At 45.8% G+C, this 22500-nt stretch overlaps 2 protein-coding genes and 1 long non-coding RNA gene across 7 annotated transcripts in view; 2 read left to right on the plus strand and 1 right to left on the minus strand.

Moving 5' to 3' along the window:
* Positions 1-1096, plus strand: part of LOC126983761 (thymidine phosphorylase-like) — an 11345-nt gene extending 10249 nt beyond the window's left edge. Inside the window, exons 9-10 of one of the 3 annotated variants that reach the window (XR_007736226.1) lie at positions 59-327; positions 398-1096. Coding sequence is in view for 2 of the 3 variants with exons in the window: in XM_050836839.1 (XP_050692796.1) it covers positions 59-220 (162 nt within the window). In the remaining variant the exon portion in view is untranslated. Of the gene's footprint in view, positions 1-58 lie in introns of all 3 variants that reach the window. The other 2 variants (XM_050836839.1, XM_050836838.1) reach the window with 2 other exon arrangements.
* Positions 1097-2551: 1455 nt separating this feature from the next.
* LOC126983765 (uncharacterized) lies at positions 2552-4710 on the plus strand. Its single transcript, XR_007736227.1, has 3 exons — positions 2552-2827; positions 3061-3173; positions 3526-4710. It is a non-coding gene; the product is annotated as an uncharacterized LOC126983765 (long non-coding RNA).
* A 1506-nt stretch (positions 4711-6216) lies between these two features.
* Positions 6217-22500, minus strand: part of LOC126983764 (serine-rich adhesin for platelets-like) — a 46487-nt gene continuing 30203 nt past the window's right edge. The window contains exons 2-14 of one of the 3 annotated variants that reach the window (XM_050836842.1): positions 20922-21458; positions 19974-20347; positions 19160-19280; positions 18543-18692; positions 18196-18381; positions 17491-17658; positions 16301-16410; positions 15418-15568; positions 14180-14404; positions 13495-13666; positions 12280-12413; positions 8219-9583; positions 6217-8155 (exon numbers count right to left, since the gene is read on the minus strand). In XM_050836842.1, coding sequence (XP_050692799.1) covers positions 7157-8155; positions 8219-9583; positions 12280-12413; positions 13495-13666; positions 14180-14404; positions 15418-15568; positions 16301-16410; positions 17491-17658; positions 18196-18381; positions 18543-18692; positions 19160-19280; positions 19974-20347; positions 20922-21302 — 4536 coding nt within the window. In that variant the 5' untranslated portion in view covers positions 21303-21458 and the 3' untranslated portion in view covers positions 6217-7156. Of the gene's footprint in view, positions 9584-12279; positions 12414-13494; positions 13667-14179; positions 14405-15417; positions 15569-16300; positions 16411-17490; positions 17659-18195; positions 18382-18542; positions 18693-19159; positions 19281-19973; positions 20348-20921; positions 21459-22500 lie in introns of all 3 variants that reach the window. The other 2 variants (XM_050836841.1, XM_050836840.1) reach the window with 2 other exon arrangements.

Raw genomic sequence — 22500 nt, forward strand, 5'->3', positions numbered from 1 at the left:
AATCTAATAAAACAGCCCTCCCATAACTCCCTCCTCCTTCTCCCCCTCCCTATACCAGTGCGTGGGTGAGCGTGTGGGCGTGGGTGAGGCGTGGGCGGAGCTTCACCACGACAAGCCACTCAGCAAGGCTCTCGTCAGCCAGGCCCAGAACGCGTTGGTGCTGGACGAGAATGGCGAAGTCTTCCCTGCACCTTCCCGCATCGCCGCTCGTTTTTCTTAAGAGTCCCGTTTTCTGTAATCTATTGGTGTTTATAGTATTTCCGTTTTCTGTAATCTCTTCGTTTTCTTAGTTTTCCCGTTCTCTGTAATTTCTCGGTTTTCTTAGAGGTCCCGTTTTCTGTAATCTCTTCGTTTTCTTAGTTTTCCCGTTTTCTGTAATTTCTCGATTTTCTTTGAGGTCCCGTTTTCTATAATCTCTTGTTTTTTAAGTTTTCCCGTTTTCTGTAATCTCGGTTTTCTTAGTATTGCCGTTTTCTGTTTGCTCTTCGTTTTGTTAGTATTGCCGTTTTCTGTTAGCTCTTGGTTTTCTTAGTGGTTCCGTTTTCTATAATCTCATGGTGTTTCTAGTATTCCCGTTTTCTGTAATCTTGTGTTTTCTGTCTTTTTAACGGCATCATAAAGGTGTTTCTGTGTTTTATGTTATCTTTTTCATATATATCATTGTTTGCATGTCAAGAGGCTTTTTGATGTGTCTAAACGCTGTTATCTGATCATTAGAAGCTATATAAGAATTTTTTGTCCCTTTCTCTTCTCTTTCCCTTATTTTTCCCTTGTATTCTGATATTATATGATCTGGAGAGTTACTTTAGATCTATTTTCGCGTTAGATAATGAAGATTTGCTTTTATTTGTTCATTCTGGAAGTTTTTCTCATAAATATTGCTGGTAGTCGTTGTTTATCCTGGGTGAATGTAGTGTGTTTGTTTCCCAGGTGGATCAAGACAATAATAGGCTTGCTTCCCCTTATAAGCAGGTAATATTGCGTCATTTATATAGTTATTATCAGAGCCATAGAATAGAAGAGCTTGGCCATATTCATCACAGGCGCCATGTTGCTGCCAAAAGAACCATTAATACACCATACCTTAATAAAAAGCCTAGTTTGTTTAATTTATCCTAAGTTGATTATTTTTCTTAGAGTGAATAATAAAGTCTTGACGTATAGAAAAAGCATAAGTAAATAATCTGCAATAGCAAAATAAGAAGAAAAAGATATTATACAGGAGAGAGAGAGAGAGAGAGAGAGAGAGAGAGAGAGAGAGAGAGAGAGAGAGAGAGAGAGAGAGAGAGAGAGAGAGAGAGAGAGAGAGAGAGAGAGAGAGAGAACCACACCACAGCCCGAATGTAATAACCAAATACAAGACATAAATAAACAGTACCAACATGAAACAAAACTTACAATCCTTTACTAATAACAAAAACGCGGGAAAAGGAGATAGAGAAACGATAATATATGAAAACAGGCAAGTACCGAACCCTCCAGTGACCAACCTTACCAGATTGTCGTACTCAGCCTCCGATGTTTGCCGATTTCCGACCCAAAAACTGCCTCCTCGACCAATATAACTGCCTTCATATATAGATAGCGCTAAAATGGTTAATTATTGGTGTTTTTTGGCAATAACTATGGCTCAGAAACCGGTAAATATGAGGCTCTGAGTACGATAGTCTGGCAACGGTACCTCGACGTGGTGTTCCGTTCACTCTCGAGAAGGTTGTTGTGGTGCGCGGCGGGGGTGGCGGCGCGGGAGGGCAGACTTTACCCTTATTTAACCGTATTTCGTGGACTTCCCGGCCGTTTCCAGCAATGAGGGGTGAGTGTGCTGGAGTGTTGAGCTTTGTGTGTGTGTGGTGAGGGGTGAGCAAGGATTCTATAGTCTCCTTGGGGGTGTAAACACGGGCCCGTAATTTTGGCAGATTTGGGGGGACCGGAGGGAATTTTTTTTTTTTTTGTAAATGAAGCACATGTTGGGCCATTTTGAATTCGGACTAGAGAGTTGGTGCATTCAGACTAAAAAATTGGTGCATTCAGACTAAGCAGTTGGTGCATTCAGACTACAAAGTTGGTGCATTCAGACTAGGCAGGTGGTGCATTCGGTCTGGTGCATTCAGGAGATGGTGCATTACATCCAACTACCACTGAGAGGGCTATAGCACCCCTAGTCCCCCCAGGGTAAATATGGAGATTCAGTCCGCGCCTCCAATATTGCCCCCACGAGAATAATAACTTTTCCAAGGTCTCACTGTTGTACTTATCTAGTTTTACCGGCGCATCATACATGTGGCTGGGCCCCTCCTGGTTAGGGGGGGGTTAACGGTGACGGTGGCCCCCCTGTTAAATGTTAGGTTATGTAAAGTTCGGCTGGAGCAGTTTAAATATGCTCCTCCACCCATAAAACCCGATTTCCCACAGGTCCCCCAAGGTCTTTAACCCTAGACCTAGATTACTATCGTTGTCCGGAATTCCGGCATGGGGGGTTAATTTGCATCGTGAAAGGTAATCTGTTAGACGTGCGGTGCTGTACGGCCGTGACATTTCAGTTAGTATTCTGCCCTTGGTGCGTGAGGTACGTTTGTGTTTTTCCCGTGCTTAATTCCAGAACTATTCCCAATTGTCCGGAATTCTGGACAACGATAGTAATTATGACATATCAAGTGTTATGTTTTCCTGTAAAATGACCTTCCGAGTGTATAATGCAACAAGAACAAAGAGAAGCGCTGTTTGAGGTGCCCCGGGACAACACGGAAGAGCAAGTACCTGTGCAGGGGTTCAAAGAAAGCTTACGTGGCCGTCACCTGCACCTGTACTGCAACACATGCTGCTTGAGGTGAGTGGAGGAAGATGTAATTATCTCATTAGCATGATATTTTATTATTTGTTTGCTATAATTCATTATTCATTGGTATTTTCCATATCTCTCACTGATGTGTACATCTTCAAAATCCTTTGTACTTACATTTCTAATGTTCAACATTTATTTAGTTTTGTATTATTTTATTTTTTGAGGGGGGGAGGAGGGAGGGTAGATTTTATTGTACATGAGTCTGCTCCGTACAACAGGTGGGATGCCCAAGAGGGAGGCGATGAGGACACAGAGGAGGACGATGTGTAGTGCTGCCCGGCAGGACGTGTCAACTGTCCGTTCCCCTTCTGCCCACTAAACCCTTGAGTCGGTTTGTATATTTACATATTTGTTCATTTATTGTTCTTTGCTGCTGTGCTGATGCTCAGATGCCCCAATGGGTTGTATTCACTCCAGATATACCATATCTTACCATTACAGGGCTGAGTCACAGGCAGAACCAATGATAATGGGTGAGGGAACAACATTTTCTATTTAGTATTCAACATTCATATATTCACATTTTTTTTTTGCTGTTCTGTTGTTCAGATGCCATAACTGGTTGTATTCACTCCAAGAATAAAACATCTCACCATTACAGGCCCCCATCAATGAGAATAGGAGAGGGAACATCATTATTTTTTATTTTGTATTCATTCTAAAACACAGCCTATATTTTTCAGCTTGTCCTACAGCAACCTGAGCGGCATAAGGGCTTCTGAGGCTGGAACATTTTGGGGGACGTGTGAACACCACTTGTGGCACAACTCAACACAATCAGCCAACACGGTGCCTGGCAGTGGTGCCTTCATTAGAGAAAGGTAGCATTTTTTGAAAGTTTCACGCTTTTTTTTCATAATGTTATTTTTGGGTAATATGTAAAGTTTATAGGTCATAGAATTAAGAATGTATTCTAGTTTAAGTAAAAGTTTTGTAATTAAACTTTGTACCATTCCTATATGTGTTTTCAAGCCCGCAAAGTTTGTCTGGAATTCCGGACATCAGTAGTAACCATGTTAGTCCGACAATGATGGTAATGTAGGGTTAAGGGAAGGGGATTAGGCCTTCTTCTTCACTTTTAAGTACTTGCACCTTCATATTATGGTTGAGGGACATGTATTTCGTCCCTTAACTATAATATGGAGGCATAATATTGTATTTTGGAGGCGCGGAGTCAATCTCCACAATTACCAGCATCAGGATATAATTGTCAATGAAACACAGGGGATACAAAACACAGCGTTCTATTTCCTGGCTACAAAAAGGCACATGATCGCCTCCTGCACGAAAACATTGACAGCTGTGCGGCATTTGTGGCTTTATCAAAACTTAAAGTGACAGATATCAACAACCAGACAGCGGGTTGATTCCCACTGACAGTATTGACACGAGGGTAACATAGGAACAAAGTTTAGTACACACACACACACACACACACTCTCTCTCTCTCTCTCTAACGCAACTATATGTAACTAAACACTATCATAGGTAAATACATGACTGAAATAACTTATAGTTCATCCATTTTACAGCATAATAACAAAAGTGTGTCTTTATATAACATGGTAGGAGGAAAACACTATGAACTGAAAAAATAAAATATAGAACCTTGTCGAGGAAAAACATTAAGCTACTGCAAACACAAAAAACTGCACACTAACATTAAGAAGTAAAAAAAGGAGATGTACATAATATAAAACAGGGAGGAAGGGGCATCTTTGGGTAGGGAGGGGGTGGGGGTGGGGGGTGGTTAGTGAAGGGAAGGGAAGGGGCAAGTATGGGGGGTGAGGGGCATAGGTAGTTAAGGGAAGAGAAGGGATGTGGGGTGATGGGCAAGTTGTGTGTGTTGGGTGGGTAGTGAAGGGAAGGGACAGACTATGTGTGGGTTGGGTAGTGAAGGGAAGGGAAGGGAAGGGGCAAGGATGGGGATTGAGGGGTAAGTTGTGTGTGTTGTGTGGGTAGTGAAGGGAACGGAAGGGGTAGGGATGGGTAAGAAGGAAGGGAATAGGAGGGAAGGGGCAGGGATGAGTAGGAAGGAGGAAGGGAAGAGCAGGAAGTGACGGGGATATGAGGGAAGGGGCAGGGATGAATAGGAAGGAGGAAGGGAAGGGCAGGAAGGAATAGGGAATAGGAGGGATGAGTAAGAAGGAAGGGAATAGCAGGGATGGGTAAGAAGGAAGGGAAGAGCAGGTAGAGATAGGGAATAGGAGGGAAGGGGCAGGAAGGGAGGGGTAAGAAGGAAGGGAAGAGCAGGAAGGGAGGAGGATAGAAGGGAAGGGGCAGACAGTGTGTATGGTCATAGTGGGGTGGGCATGGATGGGTTGTAGGTAGTGGCCATAGAATACAGTGTACACAGTACATATTATTAGTATGTAGTTTTGTGCAACTACAAAATATTATAAGCCTGGTATGTACAGGAGGAGGAGGAAGAAGAAGAAGTAAAGAGAGGAAAAATAAAGAGGAGGAGGAGAAGGAAAAAAAAAGAGGAAAAATAAGGAGGAGGAGGAGAAGGAAAAAAAAAGAGGAAAAATAAGGAGGAGGAGGATGAAGAAAAAGCAAAGAGAGGAAAAATTAAAGAGGAGGAGGAGGAGGAAGAAACAAAAAGAGGAGGAGGAGAAGGAGAAGGAAGAAACAAAAAGAGGAGGTGGCGGAGGAGGAGAAGGAAGAAAAAAAAGAGAGGAGGAGAAGGAAGAAACAAAGAGGAGGAGGATGAGGATGAGGAAAGCATTAAGGAACACTTTTTGGTCACCTACACAATCTTGGAACACAAACAGACTGGCGGAAATTGGCAGAGAAACAGACACACACAAGTAAGACAATCCTGGACAGATGCAGTCAGGCGTCGGAACACTGCAACACACACACACACACACACACACACACACACACACACACACACACACACACACACACATGCACACACACATATTAATTACCCCTATAAAAAAAAGTTATGCCTGGCTAATGATCCGAGACATGGATATAAACCACACATGCGCTCCTGTAATTAAGACCGAGGATTAATTTACTTTCTCTTACAATATTTAGAGTAGTCTGAATTAGTACAATCTCTCAGACTATCAAATGGAGGTGCAAATTACCTTAAGGATTTACAGTAACATTATCAGATCAAAATTCCCTGACCTTAAAAAAATTTGGACGATATTAAGTCTGTGTGTGTGTGTGTGTGTGTGTGTGTGTCTCTCTCAGCACCACCATCGCCACATTCATCATTGCCATTATTCAGTTAATTATTTATTATATATATTTTTTTTCTGGTTAACTTCACAACCAGTCATCATTATCAGTCTATATTTTCACTTTTTTTCCTTCGTTCTTTCTTTTTTCTTTCATTCTTTGTCTCCTACGTTTCCTTTTTTTTCTTTTTCTCTTTATTTTTTACTTAATTTTCTTTTTCTATCTCTCCCTGTTGTTCATCTCACACTGTTATTGTTTTTTCTAATTCATTTTATCATTATTTTTTTTTTTATCCCGTTCAAATATTCCTTTTTTTTAGTCATATTTGCTTTTCACAATTGTTTCACTGATCTCTTTTCCTCTCCTTTCCTTTCATCTATCAACATTAGTCACTATTTTTCTTTCACACATTTTGGTCGCTTCTTTTTCCATCAGTTTTCATTATTTTCACACCACATTTCCTTCTTCAGTTTCCAAAGCCTATCTGTATTTCCTCCTTCCTGTGACTCAACCTGGTAGCTGCTGGGATCATGTTTCTTAAAGGCCCTTCCCTCTAAGCAAGAAAAATGAGAAAAAATCATCACTCACACAAACCATTTCATAATATATATCAACGCATCTGTGATCAGTTTATGCATCATCTATTTTTTTGGGTTTATATCATGGCAAAAATTTGGCCCGTTGCTGGTACATGGTAAAACCGCAAATTTGGACTGTCGCTGGTACATGGTAAAGCCACAAATTTGGCCCGTTGCTGGTACATGGTAAAGCCACAAATTTGGCCTGTCACTGGTACATGGTAAAGTCACAAATTTGGCCTGTCACTGGTACATGGTAAAGCCACAAATTTGGCCTGTCACTGGTACATGGTAAAGCCACAAATTTGGCCTGTCACTGGTACATGGTAAAGCCACAAATTTGGCCTGTCACTGGTACATGGTAAAGCCACAAATTTGGCCTGTCACTGGTACATGGTAAAGCCACAAATTTGGCCTGTCACTGGTACATGGTAAAGCCACAAATTTTGCCCGTCGCTGGTACATGGTTAAACTCCTTCAATGTTTCATCTCCTTACCCTCATTTCTCATCCTTATTTTCTACTCCTTGGCTTTTCATCTATCCCTTCTTATTCTTCTTTCCACCTCCTTTTCTTTTCCTCTTTCTGTCCCCTTTCCCTCTCTCCCTCGTGGATCTCCCGGACTTCCTCTTCCGTGCACTGTGGCGGATTGGATTCCTTTTAGTGCTTGGCTTAAATGGGTTTCGATCCTCTGTTGTTCCTGCATCATGACCTTCAGTGGTGTTGGTGGTGGTGTTGGTGGTGATATCTACTTCTGTGGTGTCTGAAGATGTTGATTTTGGTGGTGTTGCGTCTGGCGGTGGTGTTGAAACATTGCTCGTGGTGTTTGTTTCCTTGATGTTGTTGTTGTTTCCGCCTCGCGCCCGCTCGGCCTTACCAGCAAGGAACCGCTCCCAAGGCACAGCGGGTGTTGCGTTGGCGAAGGTGACGTGCCCCGGGGATTGAAAGTCCTTCCGGAACCTCTGTATGGTTGCATGGGCTTCCTGGAGGATCTTGCGGAAGTTCCTCACAATCTCGTCCTCGCTCACATCGCTGTAGGCCTTAGAGGAGGAGGAGGAAGAGGAGGAAGAGTTTTTTGTGTCATCTTCGTCCTTATGGTTGTTGTTGTGGATCTTCAAGGAGGAGGAAGAAGAGGAGGAAGATGTTTTTTCAATACTCTCATCCTTATCTTCCTCACTTAAAATCTTCCTGTCGCGCATTTCTCGATTTCCGTTCTCCCGACACATAATTCTGCACGGCGGGTTTTCATACGTTCCATCATTCTGATTGCGCATGGAGACTGCTTCCGTGCTGCCCTCCTGGTCCTGTACTGCATCTTCACCAGCGTCAGTATCCCCCTCTGTCCTGGTAGTCTTCACTGAACCCTCGACTCCATCAATGTCCAACGTTATCTTTGATGAGACACCTGCAGTCGTACCTTCTTCACGAGAGCTAATGTGAGGGGTTGTCTCAGCCATGGTAGTGTCCTCCATGGCTGTGTCTATATCCAAAGGGCTGAAGTGAGGGCTTGTTTCAGTGTTAGTAGTGACCTCCGTGACCTTATCTGCTTCCAAAGGGGTGAAGTGAGGGCCTGTTCCAGCATTAGTAGTGACCTCCATGACCTTATCTGTTTCCAAAGGGGTGAAGTGAGGCCTCATTTCACTGTTAGTCATGTCACGATCCCCAACCATCACCTCCCACTTCTCCTCCCACTCACTGCCACTTCCCTCGTCCAGGTGATTCGAACTTGGCACCTCCGTCTCCCCTAGGGCCGGGTGAGGGGGGGTACGGGGCTGTGAGGCGGGGGCGAGGGAGGGTGTGCGCAGTGTTGGGATGAGGGGGTGATTGGGTGAGGCAGGGGAAGCATCCTCGGCCAGTGTAAGTACGTTCATTGCGGTCTCTCTCTCATCCTCGTAATCACCAGACGTTTGTTTTCCTTGCTTGTGTTCTTGGGTTGCTACACTAGTGAGGGAGGTGGTGTTACTGCTGGTGTTAGTGGTAGTCTTAGTCTTGGTGTTGGTGGTATTTGAAGCCTTCAAGAACGTTTTAGAATCCATGGTTATGCTCTCGATACCTGTGGCAGAACTTGGGGTGTCATTATTGTCCGTGCTCAGGCTTGTGGTGTGTAAAGCAGGAGTGTGTGTGTCCCTGGTGATGGTAGAGGTGGTGATGTGTCTGGTACTAATGGAGGTGGGGGTGTGGCTATCTCTGGTGTCCTTAGTATTGGTGATAGGCTTTGCTGTGGTAGAGAAATTAGCAATGGTGGTGGTGGAGGTTTGTCTTGCTGATATCGGGTTGTCCATAATGGAAGAGAAGGAGGAGGAGGAGGAGGAGGTGGTGGTGATATCCCCTGTGCTGGTGGTGTGTCTAAGGGCGGTTGACTTATTCCTTCCCTTGGTGGTAGTCTCAGGAGTGGTGGTTTGCCCTACAGAGCTTGGGGTATCCTTTCCATTGTTTGTATCAGTTTTATGAGAATGAGGAGTGTGAGTGATCCCAGTGGTGTGTCTTATAGCAGCTACCTTATCTATTCTGTCAGTAGGTATATCAGGAGTGTAAGTGTTCCTGGTATTAGTGGTTCGTCTTGCAGTGGTCATCTTATCCCTTCCATCCGTAAAAGTATCAGGAGAGTAAGTGTTCCTAGTATGACCGGTTCGTCTAGCAGCTAACTTATCCCTTCCATTCAGAGTATCAGTGTTACGAGCGTTCCCAAGACTGGTGTGAGTTCCGGCAATGCTGAGTGTGTGGTGTGCGGCGCTGGTGTTCCCGGTGCTGGCAGTGATAGCGCTGGTGTCCCCGTCAGGCGAGGAGGGGTCTTCATCCCTAGTAGTGGTGTCCCTGTGGCTGGCAGTGGTGGCTTTAGGGTCCGGGGTCAGGGCATGTGGTGTGGCCCGGCCCGTGTGGCTCTGGGGGCGTGCGTTCCGACTAGATTGCTGTGTGGTGCTGTGTGATGCGCCGCTATAGGCACCCCTTGCGAGATGATGTGTCACCTGCAACATAGGGAAGGGTGTTAGGTGGGGATATGTAGGTGGTGGGCAGACTTTGGTGAATAGAAAGACCCTCAGACGTTAATCTATTGTTTGCTAAATGGAAAGTTCAGGTCCCTCCACTGTGGATAATCTAGCTTAATTTACTATCCAAGACTTTGCTACGTAAGATAAGAGACTTTGATGCATAGAAAGGCCATCTGACGTTAATCCAGACTCTGCTAAAAGGAGAGTTCAGGTCCCTCCACTGTGGATAATCTAGCTTAATTTACAATCCAAGACTTTGCTACGTAAGATAAGAGACTTTGATGCATAGAAAGGCCCTCTGACGTTAATCCAGACTCTGCTAAAAGGAGAGTTCAGGTCCCTCCACTGTGGATAATCTAGCTTGCTTTTCTCTCTAAGACTTTGCTATGTAAGATTAGAGACTTTGGTACATAAAAAGGCCCTCTGAGGTTGATCTATACTTTGCTAAATGGAGAGTTCAGGTCCGTCTGCTGTGGTTAATCTAGCTTCCTTTACTAAGACTATGCTACATAAGAGTTGAAGGCTCTCCACAAAGTTTGATTTAGGTAGTTTTAAGCAAGTTTCAGTTAAGTCTACGCAAACTCAAGAGGTAAATGGAGTGGAGGAGTTGTATTAGAGCATCCAATCTTGCTGGCAGTATATTACAACACAAGACAGGGTGGGCAGTGCAGTGGGTCATGGTAACACTGGTGGGTTAACACTACTATACAGTGCAGTGATGGGGCCTGTACAGTGGGTCATGGTAACACTGTACAGAAGGTCATGGTAACACTGTACAGAAGGTCATGGTAACACTGGTGGGTCGTGTACAGTGGGTCATGGTAACACTGGTAGGTTAACCATACAGTAGAGTGGATTGATGGGGCCTGTACAATGTTAGACAGAACCACCTTATCTGGTACACACACACGCAGCCATGGTACACTCAGCTACGGTACACACACTCAGCCATGGTACACACACTCAGCCATGGTACGCACACTCAGCTACCGTACACACACTCACAGCCATGGTACATTCAGCTACGGTACAAATGCAGAAATATGTTTGGTGCAGGGGGTGGTACAATTGTATGCATTAATTACCATGTTAAAGTAATGTCAGTCCACACACACACACACACACACACACACACACACACACACACAGGCTATATACACAACACTAGTTACCAAGAAAGGTTAAACTATGAAAAAGCCTGCAACATTTTCTCTTTCCCTTCCAGTGATATCGATAACAACTCATCGTTGCAATTATCATCAGAATTGTTTGAGGCAGTGAATCATATATATAGACAAAAATAGGGTAGGCAAATTGGGCTTCAAGGAGAATATAGGCCAGAACTGGTTTACAAATAGGGCCATGGGTAAAGGTATACACTAGCTACTCATGGCCTCAGCGCTCATCTCCATTACACTGGCCCTTGAGCTGTGGACGAATGGAACAAATTTAGCAGTTTCCGTAATTGGTACAAATACGATGAAAGTTTTAAATGGAGGTTAGGTAGACGTATGGGCCAGAACTGGTGTACAAATAGGGCCATGGGTAAAGGTATACGCTAGCTGCTCATGGCCTCAGCGCTCATCTCCATCACACTGGGCCTTGAGCCGTGGACGAATGGAACGAATTTAGCAGTTTCCGTCATTGGTACAAATACGATGAAAGTTTTAAATGGAGGTTAGGCAGACGTATGGGCCAGAACTGGTGTACAAATAGGGCCATGGGTAAAGGTATACGCTAGCTGCTCATGGCCTCAGCGCTCATCTCCATCACACTGGCCCTTGAGACGTGGGTGAGATGAACGAATTTAGCAGTTTCCGTCGTTGGTACAAATACGGTGCAAACTTTAAATGGAGGTTAGGCAGACGTATGGGCCGAGGTGAGAGGTGGCGAGGAGCTGGTTCTAAGGAGGTGTCATGTGTAGGTCAACCAGCTGGCCTCTCTTATAGTCTCCTGATATTCTTGTGCATTAAGGAGATGGTATTAGTAGTGATTGTTGGGGTGATTACAGTGTTGGTAGCAATGGTGGTAGAAGTAGTTGTGAGAGAAGAAGGAGGAGGAGGAGGAGGCAGAGGAGAAAGGAAAGTAAAAAAAATATGTAAAAGAGGAAGTTGAGGAACATTAGTAGTGGGAGGAGGAGGAGGAAGCAGAGGAGAAAGGAAAGTAAAAAAGATGAAGAAGGGAAAGTGGAGGAACATTAGTAGTGGGATGAGGAGGAGGAAGAGGAGGCTGAAAAGGAAGGAAAATAAAAAAAATGAAGAAAAAGAGGAAGTGGAGGAACATTAGTAGTGGGAGGAGGAGGAGGAGGAGGAAGGAAAAGAAAAAAAGATGAGGAAAAAATAGAAATAGAAGAGAGAAGCAATAGGTGTAGTAGTAGTAGTAGTAGTAGTAGTAGTAGTGTCCATGTTACGGCAAGACATCGCAAACAGTCAATGTACAGGTCAATCAGGTTAATCAGTTACTGTACAGGTAGCAAAAAATTGACCAGGTAATTGGGTTAATCATCCACTGTATACAGGTGACCAGATACGTAATTAGGTTATTAAGTCGTACAGGTGAAAAAAGGGTTGACCAGGTGAGGGGGTTAATCAGTCACTGTATAGAGGTCAAAGGTCACCAGGTAAATACAGGTTAATTATGCAGTGCCTCGTGCAGCATTGCTAGTCACGAACATTTGAGGTGAGCGGGCGGGTGTGGGTGGGTCCCGGGGGGTGGGCTTGGGTGTGGGCGTGACCCGACTGGTATGCCCACGACCCATCTTGGCGTCGGGAAATTTTGTACTCATCGCCATCATCAGGAACGGTGACTGCAACGAGGATATGGCAACAGTGTGGGCTGGGGTAGGGTGGGGTGATGCTGGTGTTGGCGACAGTGTTGGGTCTGGTGTGTGTGTGTGTGTGTGTGTGTGTGTGTGTGTGTGTGTGTGTGGTGTTTGAAGTTGACTTGTTATCAGTGGAAAGAAAAACATCACAAAAAAACAATCATAAGAAAAAGGAAGTAAAGGGGATAAGGAGCTTTCATAATTAGAGGATTGAATGGTGCGGAAAATACATTGACAAAATAGTGGAGGAAAATACATTGACAAAACAGTGGAGGAAAATACATTGACAAAACAGTGAAGGAATATACATTGATAAAACAGTGGAGGAAAATACATTGACAAAACAGTGGAGGAATATACATTGACAAAACAGTGAAGGAAAATACATTGACAAAACAGTGGAGGAATATACATTGACAAAACAGTGAAGGAAAATACATTGACAAAACAGTGAAGAAAATCAAGAAAATGTAAAATGAACAATTGAACAAGTGGAGATAAGAATGTAAAAAAAAAAAAAATTACTGAGAAAAGGGATAAAAGCAACAAAAATATATAAACAGAAAAACAATTACCACAAAACAAGAAAAAGTAACAGAAAAATTAGAAGAATGATCAACAAGAGACATTTATATAGTGTCACATTTACACATTACAAGTTACCTGTGGACAACAAGTTACCTTTGAACAACAAGTTACAATTTACCAGTAGACATCAAATTACAAGTTACATGTAAACAAGAAATTACAAGTTACCTGTTGTTTATAAGCTACTTTTTTCTTCTTCTTCAACAAAGGAGACAGCTCAAGGGGACACAAAAAAGGAAACGATAATAAAAAAAGCCCGCTACTCGCTGCTCCTAAAAAGAATCAAAAGAGGTGGCCGAATGAGAGGTCAATTTCGGGAGGAGTACAGATAGTCCCCGAGTTACGACGTATGCGACTTACGACCGCTCGCTTACCGTCGTAGTTGTATACAGGTAGTCCCCGAGTTACGACGTATGCGACTTACCACCACGCGCACTTACAACGAGGTCAATAATATTAGTATAAGACTTGTCCCTACCTGTGTTGTAGTGGAGGTCTTCACTCAGGAAGCGGTGGAGGTCCTCGTCCCGCCGTCGCAGCTCCGTGGACATGAGCGTCGCCCAGTCGCTCACGGCCGAACACTGAATGTCCAGCGCATCCTGTCTCTTGCGGATGAACTGCTGGAAATTCATGCGCTGCTCCTCCAACACCTGCGGGGAGGGATGCAGTGAGGCGAGGGGAGGAGAAAGGGATGGGGAGAGAACAGGGAGGGGGTAGGAAAGGCGAGAGAAGGGAGGAATGAGGGAGAGAATGAACAGGGTAGATTTAGGGAGTTAGGCGAAGAGAGGAGAGAGGAGAGGTAGTGTGGAAGGGTGAGGAAGGAAGGGAAAAGAGGGTGAGGAAGTGAGGCGAGAGAGAGAGGAAGGAAAGGAAAGGATTAGGAATAGGAAGGGAGGAATGAAGGAGAAAGGGGAGGATAAATGAACAGGGTAGAGTAGTTAGGGAGTGAGGGGAAGAGAGGAGAGAGGGGAGGTAGTGTGGAGGGGTGAGGAAGGAAGGAAAAGAGGGGAGGAGAAAGAGAGAGGAAGGAAAGTAAAGGACTGTGGGTGTGACTGAGGAAAGGAAGGAAAACATTAAAAATCGAGTTCTTGATATACTACTACTACAACCCTTATTACCTCAATGACTACAACTCCTCCTCCTCCTCCTCTTCCCACCATTACCAGTTCATGAGTTTCCGCAGTTGCCCTCATGCCCGCTAGGACGTTCTGAGTGTGGTGGGTGTGACTCTGAAGGCCGTGGGTGAGGGAGTCTGCCTCCTTCCGTAGCTCGGCCTCCTGTGATAGGTAGAGCTCCTCCCAAGCCGCCCTGGCCGTCCCCACGAACACCCGCGTATCCAGCTCCGCCTCCTCAACGTGGCTCACCGATGCGTGGTTGGAGAAGAGAGCCTGGGGGAGGGGGGTTGGGTGAGCCTGATAGTGGTGGTGGTGGGGAAGGTGGTGATACTGGTGATAGTAATTAGGTTAGGGTGATAATGGTGGGGGGATTTGGATAGTATAGGGATGAGAGAATGAAGGTGCTGGTTAACTCTTGCACGAGAGATTTGGATAGTATAGGGATGAAAGAATGAAGATGCTGGTGAATGTGGTAGTGGTGGTTGGGTGATAGTGATGGATAGATTGTTTTGTTGGTGGTAATGGGGTGGTAGGTAGGCCTGGTAGGGTGGTGATGTTTACAAGAAGGGTGGCGATGAGGGTGTTGGTTAAAGATGGTTGGCTGACAGGGTGGTGATGAAGGTGGTGATGGTGACAAATAGGTGGTGTTGGTATTAGATATTTTCCTACACTTCAACACCTCCTCCATTTCCTTCCCTCCCTTCCTCCTTCCCTCCTGTAATCACTCTTCCTTCCCTCGCTCCTCCTCTCTCCCTCCTCTGATTACCCCTCCTTCCTTCCCTCCCTTCCTCCAAGCACTTTTTTTTTTCCCTCCTTCCCTCCCTCTCATCTCTTATCACTTTGTCTCCCCTCCTGCCTCTCCTCCCTCCCCTCCTCCCTCTTTCCTCTATCACTCTTCCTTTTAACACTTTCATCACCACTTCCCTCCCTCCTTTCCTCCTTCTCTCCCTTGTTTACTCTGCTCCCTTTCCTCCCTTTTTCTCAATATTTTGGCGAGGGTGTAGGAACTAATTTTTCTTCCTCCCCTTCTCTCTCTCTCTCTCTCTCTCTATCTCTATCTCTATATCTCTATCTATCTATCTACTTGTCTCATTCTTGATTTTCTTTCTTTATTTCTTTCTCAATCTCTTCAAAATCATTTACCCTTTCTTTCTCTCCCTCTTTCTTTCTTTCTGTATCTCTATCTGTGTTATCTATCTATCAATTCTCCTATCTATTTATCTATCCATGTATCTATATAGCCTACCTGTCTTATCTATCTCTTCCTTTATCTCTATCTCTCTCACCTCGCTTATCCCAGCCTCCACCGTGGACGATATATGGTCCGTCTCTTTCTTGAACACGTTCCTGAAGTCTTGGTGAAGTTCCGTCGCGTTGTCTAGTCTCTGCTTCAGGCCTTGCGAGAGCGTCTCCACCGCCACCTGGGTCTGGTTGACGCTGGGGGGGAGGAAGAAGAGATGGAACTACGAGTCTTGGATCGTAGCAAAGAGTTGACAGGGGGATGACTCTTGCATAAGGGATTTGGATAGTATAGGGATGAAAGAATGAAGGTGCTGGTTAACTCTTGCATAAGGGGTTAGGATAGTATAGGGATGAAAGAATGAAGGTGCTGGTTAACTCTTGCATAAGGGATTTGGATAGTATAGGGATGAGGAAGAACTAACAGGGTCATTGCAAAGAGTATATAGAGGAATGAGAAGGTGTTGTGTCTAATTCACGTTACAGGACGGAACGCGAGGAGGAACTGGAAGGGTCATAACAAAGATTTAAAGGTTATGGGTCTAATTCACGTTATGGGAAGGGACACATGGGAGGTTAGGTTAGGTTAGGATAGGTTAGGTTAGGTTAGGTTAGGTTAGGATAGGATAGGTTAGGTAAGGATAGGTTAGGTTAGGTTAGGTAAGGATAGGTTAGGTTAGGTTAGGTTAGGTTAGGCTAGGTTAGGTTAAGTTAGAATAGGTTAGGTTAGGTAAGGATAGGTTAGGTTAGGTAAGGCTAGGTTAGGCTAGGTTAGGTTAGGTTAGAATAGGTTAGGTTAGGTTAGGTTAGGTAAGAACAGGTTAGGTTAGGTTAGGTTAGGGGGGGGGGGGGGAAGAAGAGGAAGCAGTACTAGGATCAGAGTGAAGATATAACAGCGGGAACTTACATCACCTAAACTAACTCACTTACCTGTAGGAGATATCATTGTGGGCGTCGTTGTTAGCGGCCACGAAGTTCTGACTCTGCATACGGATCAGGACCAACTCTTTAACCACGTTGTTCATGCGGTTCTGGATCTCCTGAAGAAGGGGACGAAGGGGACTCACTCGCATTAGAAGTATTAAGAAACATAACATCTATAGTTCCACCTCCTTCGTGCGGTTCCGTAGCAAAGGACTGACACCGGCGCATTATAAGAGAGAGAGAGAGAGAGAGAGAGAGAGAGAGAGAGAGAGAGAGAGAGAGAGAGAGAGAGCACGTGTGTTGATTCTGATGATGTGTTTGACGAAGATAGACACACTGGCATGTTTGCATTAGTTTGTCTGTTGTGTTGAGTTTGTTTGTGTTGCATTTACAAGTGAATAGCCGTACTGACAGGAGGAGGAGGAGGAGGAGGAGGAGGCAAATCAAACGACACAATACAATGACTTCGAATGACAGAGAGAGAGAGAGAGAGAGAGAGAGAGAGAGAGAGAGAGAGAGAGAGAGAGAGCTGTTGTGATTTCATTTTCGGGTTCCTTTGATCTCTCTCTCTCTCTCTCTCTCTCTCCGTTTTCTTACCCAGACATCTCGTTTTGCTTCCTCCTCTTCCTCCTCCTCCTCCTCCTCCTCTCTCTCTCTCGCCTCCCCTTCCTCGTGTGTCCTATCCTTCTCTTTCTCCCTTCTCTCCTTCCCCTCCGCCTTCTCTATCTCTTCCTTTCTCTTTCACTATTCGACCTTTCTCTTTATATCTCTGTTTTTATCTCTCTTTTTCTCTCTCTCTTCTTTCTTCGCCTCTCAATCCTTCTATCCATCATCTACTCCATTCCCTGTTCTTATATATCTGGTACCCCGCTTCCTCTTCCTCCTCTTTTTCCTCTCTCTAATCTTTCTTCGTCTCTCAATCCTCCTTCTATCATCTACCCCATTTCCCTGTTCTTATATCTGTTACTCCTCTTCTTCTTCCTCCTCTTTTCCTCTCTAATCTTTCTTCATCTCTCAATCCTCGTTCTATCATCTTCATTCCCCTGTTCTTATATTTGCTACTCCTCTTCCTCTTCCTCCTCTTTTCCTCTCTCTAATCTTTCTTCGTCTCTCAATCCTTATATGTCTTATCATCTACCCCATCCCCTGTTCTTATATCTGCTACCCCTCTTCCTCTTCCCCCTCCTCCTCCTCACCCTGACGAAGCTGTCCGCGCCGAGGTGGACCTGCCTGGCGTGGTCCCGTGTCCTCGCCGCCAGGTTGCTGTGCTTCGCGGCGAACATTTCCACCTCCTGCGTCAGTTTCTTGAGGGCGTCCGATTCGCGCGTGGCATAGGTCAGATACACGTCCTGCAGCATCTCAACCTAAGGGGGAAGGGGTTAAAATCGTGTTGCAATGAGTGTTTTTTTAGGTTCACGGTACAGAAGAAGAGTCAAACTACCACCAGGGTCATAAAACTACCTCTGGAAACGCCCACAACTTATACGAAAGTCTTGTTTATTATTTTTTTATTATTATTTTACGTCTGCACCTATAGCGCCGGTAGGCTTGCTTGAGGGGCCTGGATGGTGTTCGGCCCCAGCCCGTCATGGCGCAGGCAAGTGTTTATAGTGGCGCCATCTTCTCTAGGCTCATGCTGCCCCCCGGAACTCGTTCTTGATTCACTTGGACGGTTTCCTCTTGAGTCCGGGTTGATGGGTGGTCTTCAGGACAGCATGTGGGTAGTTTTAAGCCACTCGGCGGTGACTGAAAAATCCGAGGTGGTAGCGTGGGGATTCGAACTCGCGTCGTCCATCACGTGGTGAATGTGGGCCCAGGACGCTACCACTCAGCCACCGCCTACCCATTAGAGAAAAAATGTCTTATAATACGACCCAGAGAGTAAACCATCCCATCCCTACCTTTGTAATCAGCTCAACGCCCATGGAGGTCAGCGCCGAGGCCTGTTCCGTGAGTATGGTAGCGACAGCGGCGGCGGCGGGTAGGAACGTTTGCTTGTGGTAGTTCTGTATAGCGCGGAGCTGCGAGTCGCGTATTGCCTGCGTGATAGCCAGCGTCTTCTCTATGCTGCTCTGCCCTGCGTACATCTGGAGGGAGGGAGAATGGGAAGGGTCTGATCATCCTTCTTGTTCTCCATTACTCTCCTTCCTTTCCTTTTCCTTCCTCTACTGTCTACTCCTTTCTTCCTCCCTAACCTCACCTGTCCCCCCTTCCTCTCCCTTCCCCTCCCTTCCTCCCCCCTACACACCTGGTCGGACGCTGCCTTCTCCAGTGCCGTAATCTGCGTGGTCGTCGTCCGCACCAGCGCCGCGATCTGGTCTGACAGCGCCTCAAGTTCTTGTCCACGCTTTTCCAACCTCGCTCCCAAGTTGTCCCGAAGCTCCTTGCAGAACGCCGCCTGTAGGGAGCGAGGGAGTGCATGGGTGTTAGCGAAGGGGTGCAGGGCGTTAAAGGTAGAGGAGAGGAAGGGAAGGAAGGGGAAACGGGAGGGGAAAGGGGGAAGGGTAGAAAAAAAACATTGAACGCCGAGGGGAATGAGTGTTAAGGAGGGGGAAGGGAATACATAGGAAGGGTAGTGAGGGAGTGAATATAAGGGAGAGAAGAGAAAGGGAGTTTTGAAGAGGGAAAAAGGGAGAGAAAAGTGCTTTAGGGTTTTGGGAAGGGAGTAAAATATAAGGGATTTTAAAGTAGGGTGGAAAAGGAAGGAAACAGAGAGAGAGAGAGAGAGAGAGAGAGAGAGAGAGAGAGAGAGAGAGAGAGAGAGAGAGAGAGAGAGAGAGAGAGAGACGTAACATATCAAGAAACAGACTGGCATATTTTTTTCTGAATCTACCTCCTCCCCCTCCTTCTCCTCCTCCTCCTTACCTGGGTGTCCGTGAACTGGGTGAGCGCCTCGTCCATCCGTGAAATCTTCTGGTTGAACCCGCGTCGGAAATCCGTGCTCATGCGATGGGTCTCCCTCGCTCTTTGATTGTCCTGGTGCTCACTGCGGGGAGGGAGGGAGGGAGGGAGTGTGAGGGAGGGAGGAGAGAAGGAGGGAAGGAAGGAGGTAGAGAGGAGAAGGAAAGAAAGATATAGGGGAAGGAAGGAAGGCACGGAAGAAAGGAAGATATAGTTTAAAAAGTAGTGTAATTGAATAAGGGAGATTAGATAGGGAGGGAGTGCGAGGGAGGGAGGAGAGAAGGAGAGAAGGAAGGAGGTGAGAGGAGAAGGAAAGAAAGATATAGGGGAAGGAATGAAGGGAAGAAAGGAAGATGATATAAAAAGTAGTGTAATTGAATAAGGGAGATTAGATAAGGATGGAAGGGAGGAAGGGAGGGGGAGTGAAGAAGGAGGGAAGAGGAGAGGGTAGTCAGTAGTGAGAGTGAAGAATGAAGGAAAGAAAGATAAAGGCGAAGGAAAGGAAGAAAGGAAGATGATGTAAAATGTAAAGTGAAGGGATGGAAGGGGAGGAAGGGAGGGACTGGTCAGTAGTGAGAGTGAAGAATGAAGGAAAGAAAGATGGAAGGGGAAGGAAGGAACGAAAGAAAGGTGGAATGAAAAGTAAAGTGTAGGGAAGGAAGGAAGGAAGGAAGGAAGGAAGGAAGGGAGTGTGAGAGAGGGAGAGAGAAGAGGAAACCTGGAAACATGGAAATGCAGACAACAGAAAGCCTATTGGCTCATTTGTTTCCCTCATTACCTGTAGGCCACGTCCGCTAACAGGGAGTCCAGGATCACGTCAGAGTCCCTTGGCGGCGGTGACGTGGTGGTGGTGGTGGTGGTAGCAGGCGTAGTAGTAGTAGTAGAAGTAGTAGTAGTGGTAGATGGACTAGTGTTGCTTACTCCCTCCTTCTCCTTACTTCTCCTCCGTTCCTCCTTCCTCCTCCGCTTCTCCTCCTTCCTCCGCCGTTTCTCGTGGCGGCGGAGGAGGCGGCGGCGGTGGCGGTAGTCTCTCCACGCCGCCCCGCCGCCGCACACCGCCAGGGCGCGCTGCGGCGGCACGAGGCACGAGCGGCAGGCGGCCACGCGCGCACGAAGGTCCCGGATCTGCCGCTCCAGCACCGACACGTACTCCTGCAGGGGGGAGGTGGGAGGGGGTCGTCATTTTGTACGCACCATTATGTACGCACCAATTTCTACGCGTCAATTTGTACGCAACGTTTTGATTAGTATTTATAACATGAAAGCAACGAATGGGGATAATAATTAAAATGAGATACTACTACTACTACTACTACTACTACTACTACTACTACTACTATTACTACTACTACTACCTCCTTACGTTCTTATGTTCTCATTGACTACTACTACTACTACTACTACTACTACTACTACTACTACTACTGCCTCCTTACGTTCTTATGTTCTTATGTACTACTACTACTACTACTACTACTACTACTACTACTACTACTACTACTACTACTACTTTTTTTTTACTATTGACAACGGGCCTCCATCCATTAGAGTTACGTTGTGAGAGGTACTTTTCCTACTACTACTACTACTACTACTACTACTACTACTACTACTACTACTACTACTACTACTACTACTGCTACTACTTCTACTACTACTACTACTACTACTACTACTACTACTACTACTACAGGTGACAGGAAGAGTGTTTACCTGTTCAACGTACCTTATCGGAGAAGGGCTCCTCGCTTGCTTTTGAAGAGGAGGAGGAGGAGGAGGAGGAGGAGGAAGAGGAAGAGGAAGCAACTGACAGTGGGGAGAATGACAATGATGATGATGATGATGATTTTTTTGAGGAGGAGGAAGGAGAATGAGTAGGACCCGGAAGAAGAAGAAGAGGAGGGGGAGGAGGAGAAGGAGGAGGAAGATGAGACTGATCCTGCATCATTGTGTGGGAGGGGGAGGAGGGGGGGAGGGTGGGGGGACCTCTCTTCCTCTTACCTCTAGAAACAAAGTCGGAGGAAGAGGAAGAGGAGGAAGAGGAGGAGGAGGGACTAGAATCAGCTATCGGTGTGTCTGCCACGAGAGGGAGGGGGGCGGGGGGCATGGGCAGGGAGGGGGTGGGCGAGGGGGCGGTGGAGGGGGGCGTGAAGGGGTCAAGGAGGTCAAGATTAAGGTCAAGGTCGAGGGGCGGCAGGCGCGTTGACCCCAGCTGGCAGAAGAGGAGGTCACGGCGCAGCGAGGTCACTTCTGAAGAGTAATCCTGCGAGGGGGGGGGGGAGAAGAATATTAGTAAGCATCCTACACACACACACACACACACACACACACACACACACATACAAACATACATACATACATACAGACAGACAGACAGACAAAAAAAAAGTAGAAATAATAGAAAGAAAAAAAAAGAAAAAAAAGTAAGCCGGAAACGAACACACACACACACACACACACACACACACACACACACACACACACACACACACACACACACACACACACATAAACAAACAAACAAAAGCCAAGGTTAGTTTCAACATGTTTAACTCTCTCTCTCTCTCTCTCTCTTAAGTATAATTTATAGTGATGTTCTTCTGCAATAAATCGCTGGACAAACTGTTAACAATGGGACATGTATGGAAGAGGAGGAGGAGGAGGAGGAGGAGGAGGAAGAAGAAGAAGAAGAAGAAGAAGAAGAAGAAGAAGAGGAGGAGGAGGAGAAAGAAAAGTCAACTGTCTCATATCTCACACCTCTCCCTTACCTCCTCCTCCTCCTCCTCCTCCTCCTTTCCTTTCCTTTCCTTTCTTCCTCACTTCACCTCCTCCTCCTCCTCCTCCTCTTCCTCCTCCTCCTCTTTCGTCTCCGTTTAGCAACACACACACACACACACACACACACACACACACACACACACACACACACACACACACACACACACACACACACCAGACAGGATGTATAAACTAGTATTGTGGAGTTGTTTATGATATTTCAGCAGTAGTAGTAGTAGTAGTAGTAGTAGTAGTAGTAGTAGTAGTAGTGGTAAGGTTAGTATTTGTGAAAAGTTTGTTGCCAGAGAAGTGATGGTGGTGTTGGAGGTGGTGGTGGTGGTGGTGGTGGTGTCTGGCAAGCTCGTCAACACCAGTCATTCATTCTCCTGTCCATCACGCAAAAAAAAAAAAAAAAATGTACAAAAAATAAAAATGCCTCAGGAAGTCTCCCCACCACCACCACCACCACCAGTCAGCACCACCATCACCACCGTCTCCACCACTATAATCAGCACCAAAGCTCTTTA

The sequence above is a fragment of the Eriocheir sinensis genome, chromosome 54 (assembly GCF_024679095.1).
Source record: "Eriocheir sinensis breed Jianghai 21 chromosome 54, ASM2467909v1, whole genome shotgun sequence".
NCBI classification, from domain to species: Eukaryota; Metazoa; Arthropoda; class Malacostraca; order Decapoda; family Varunidae; genus Eriocheir; species Eriocheir sinensis.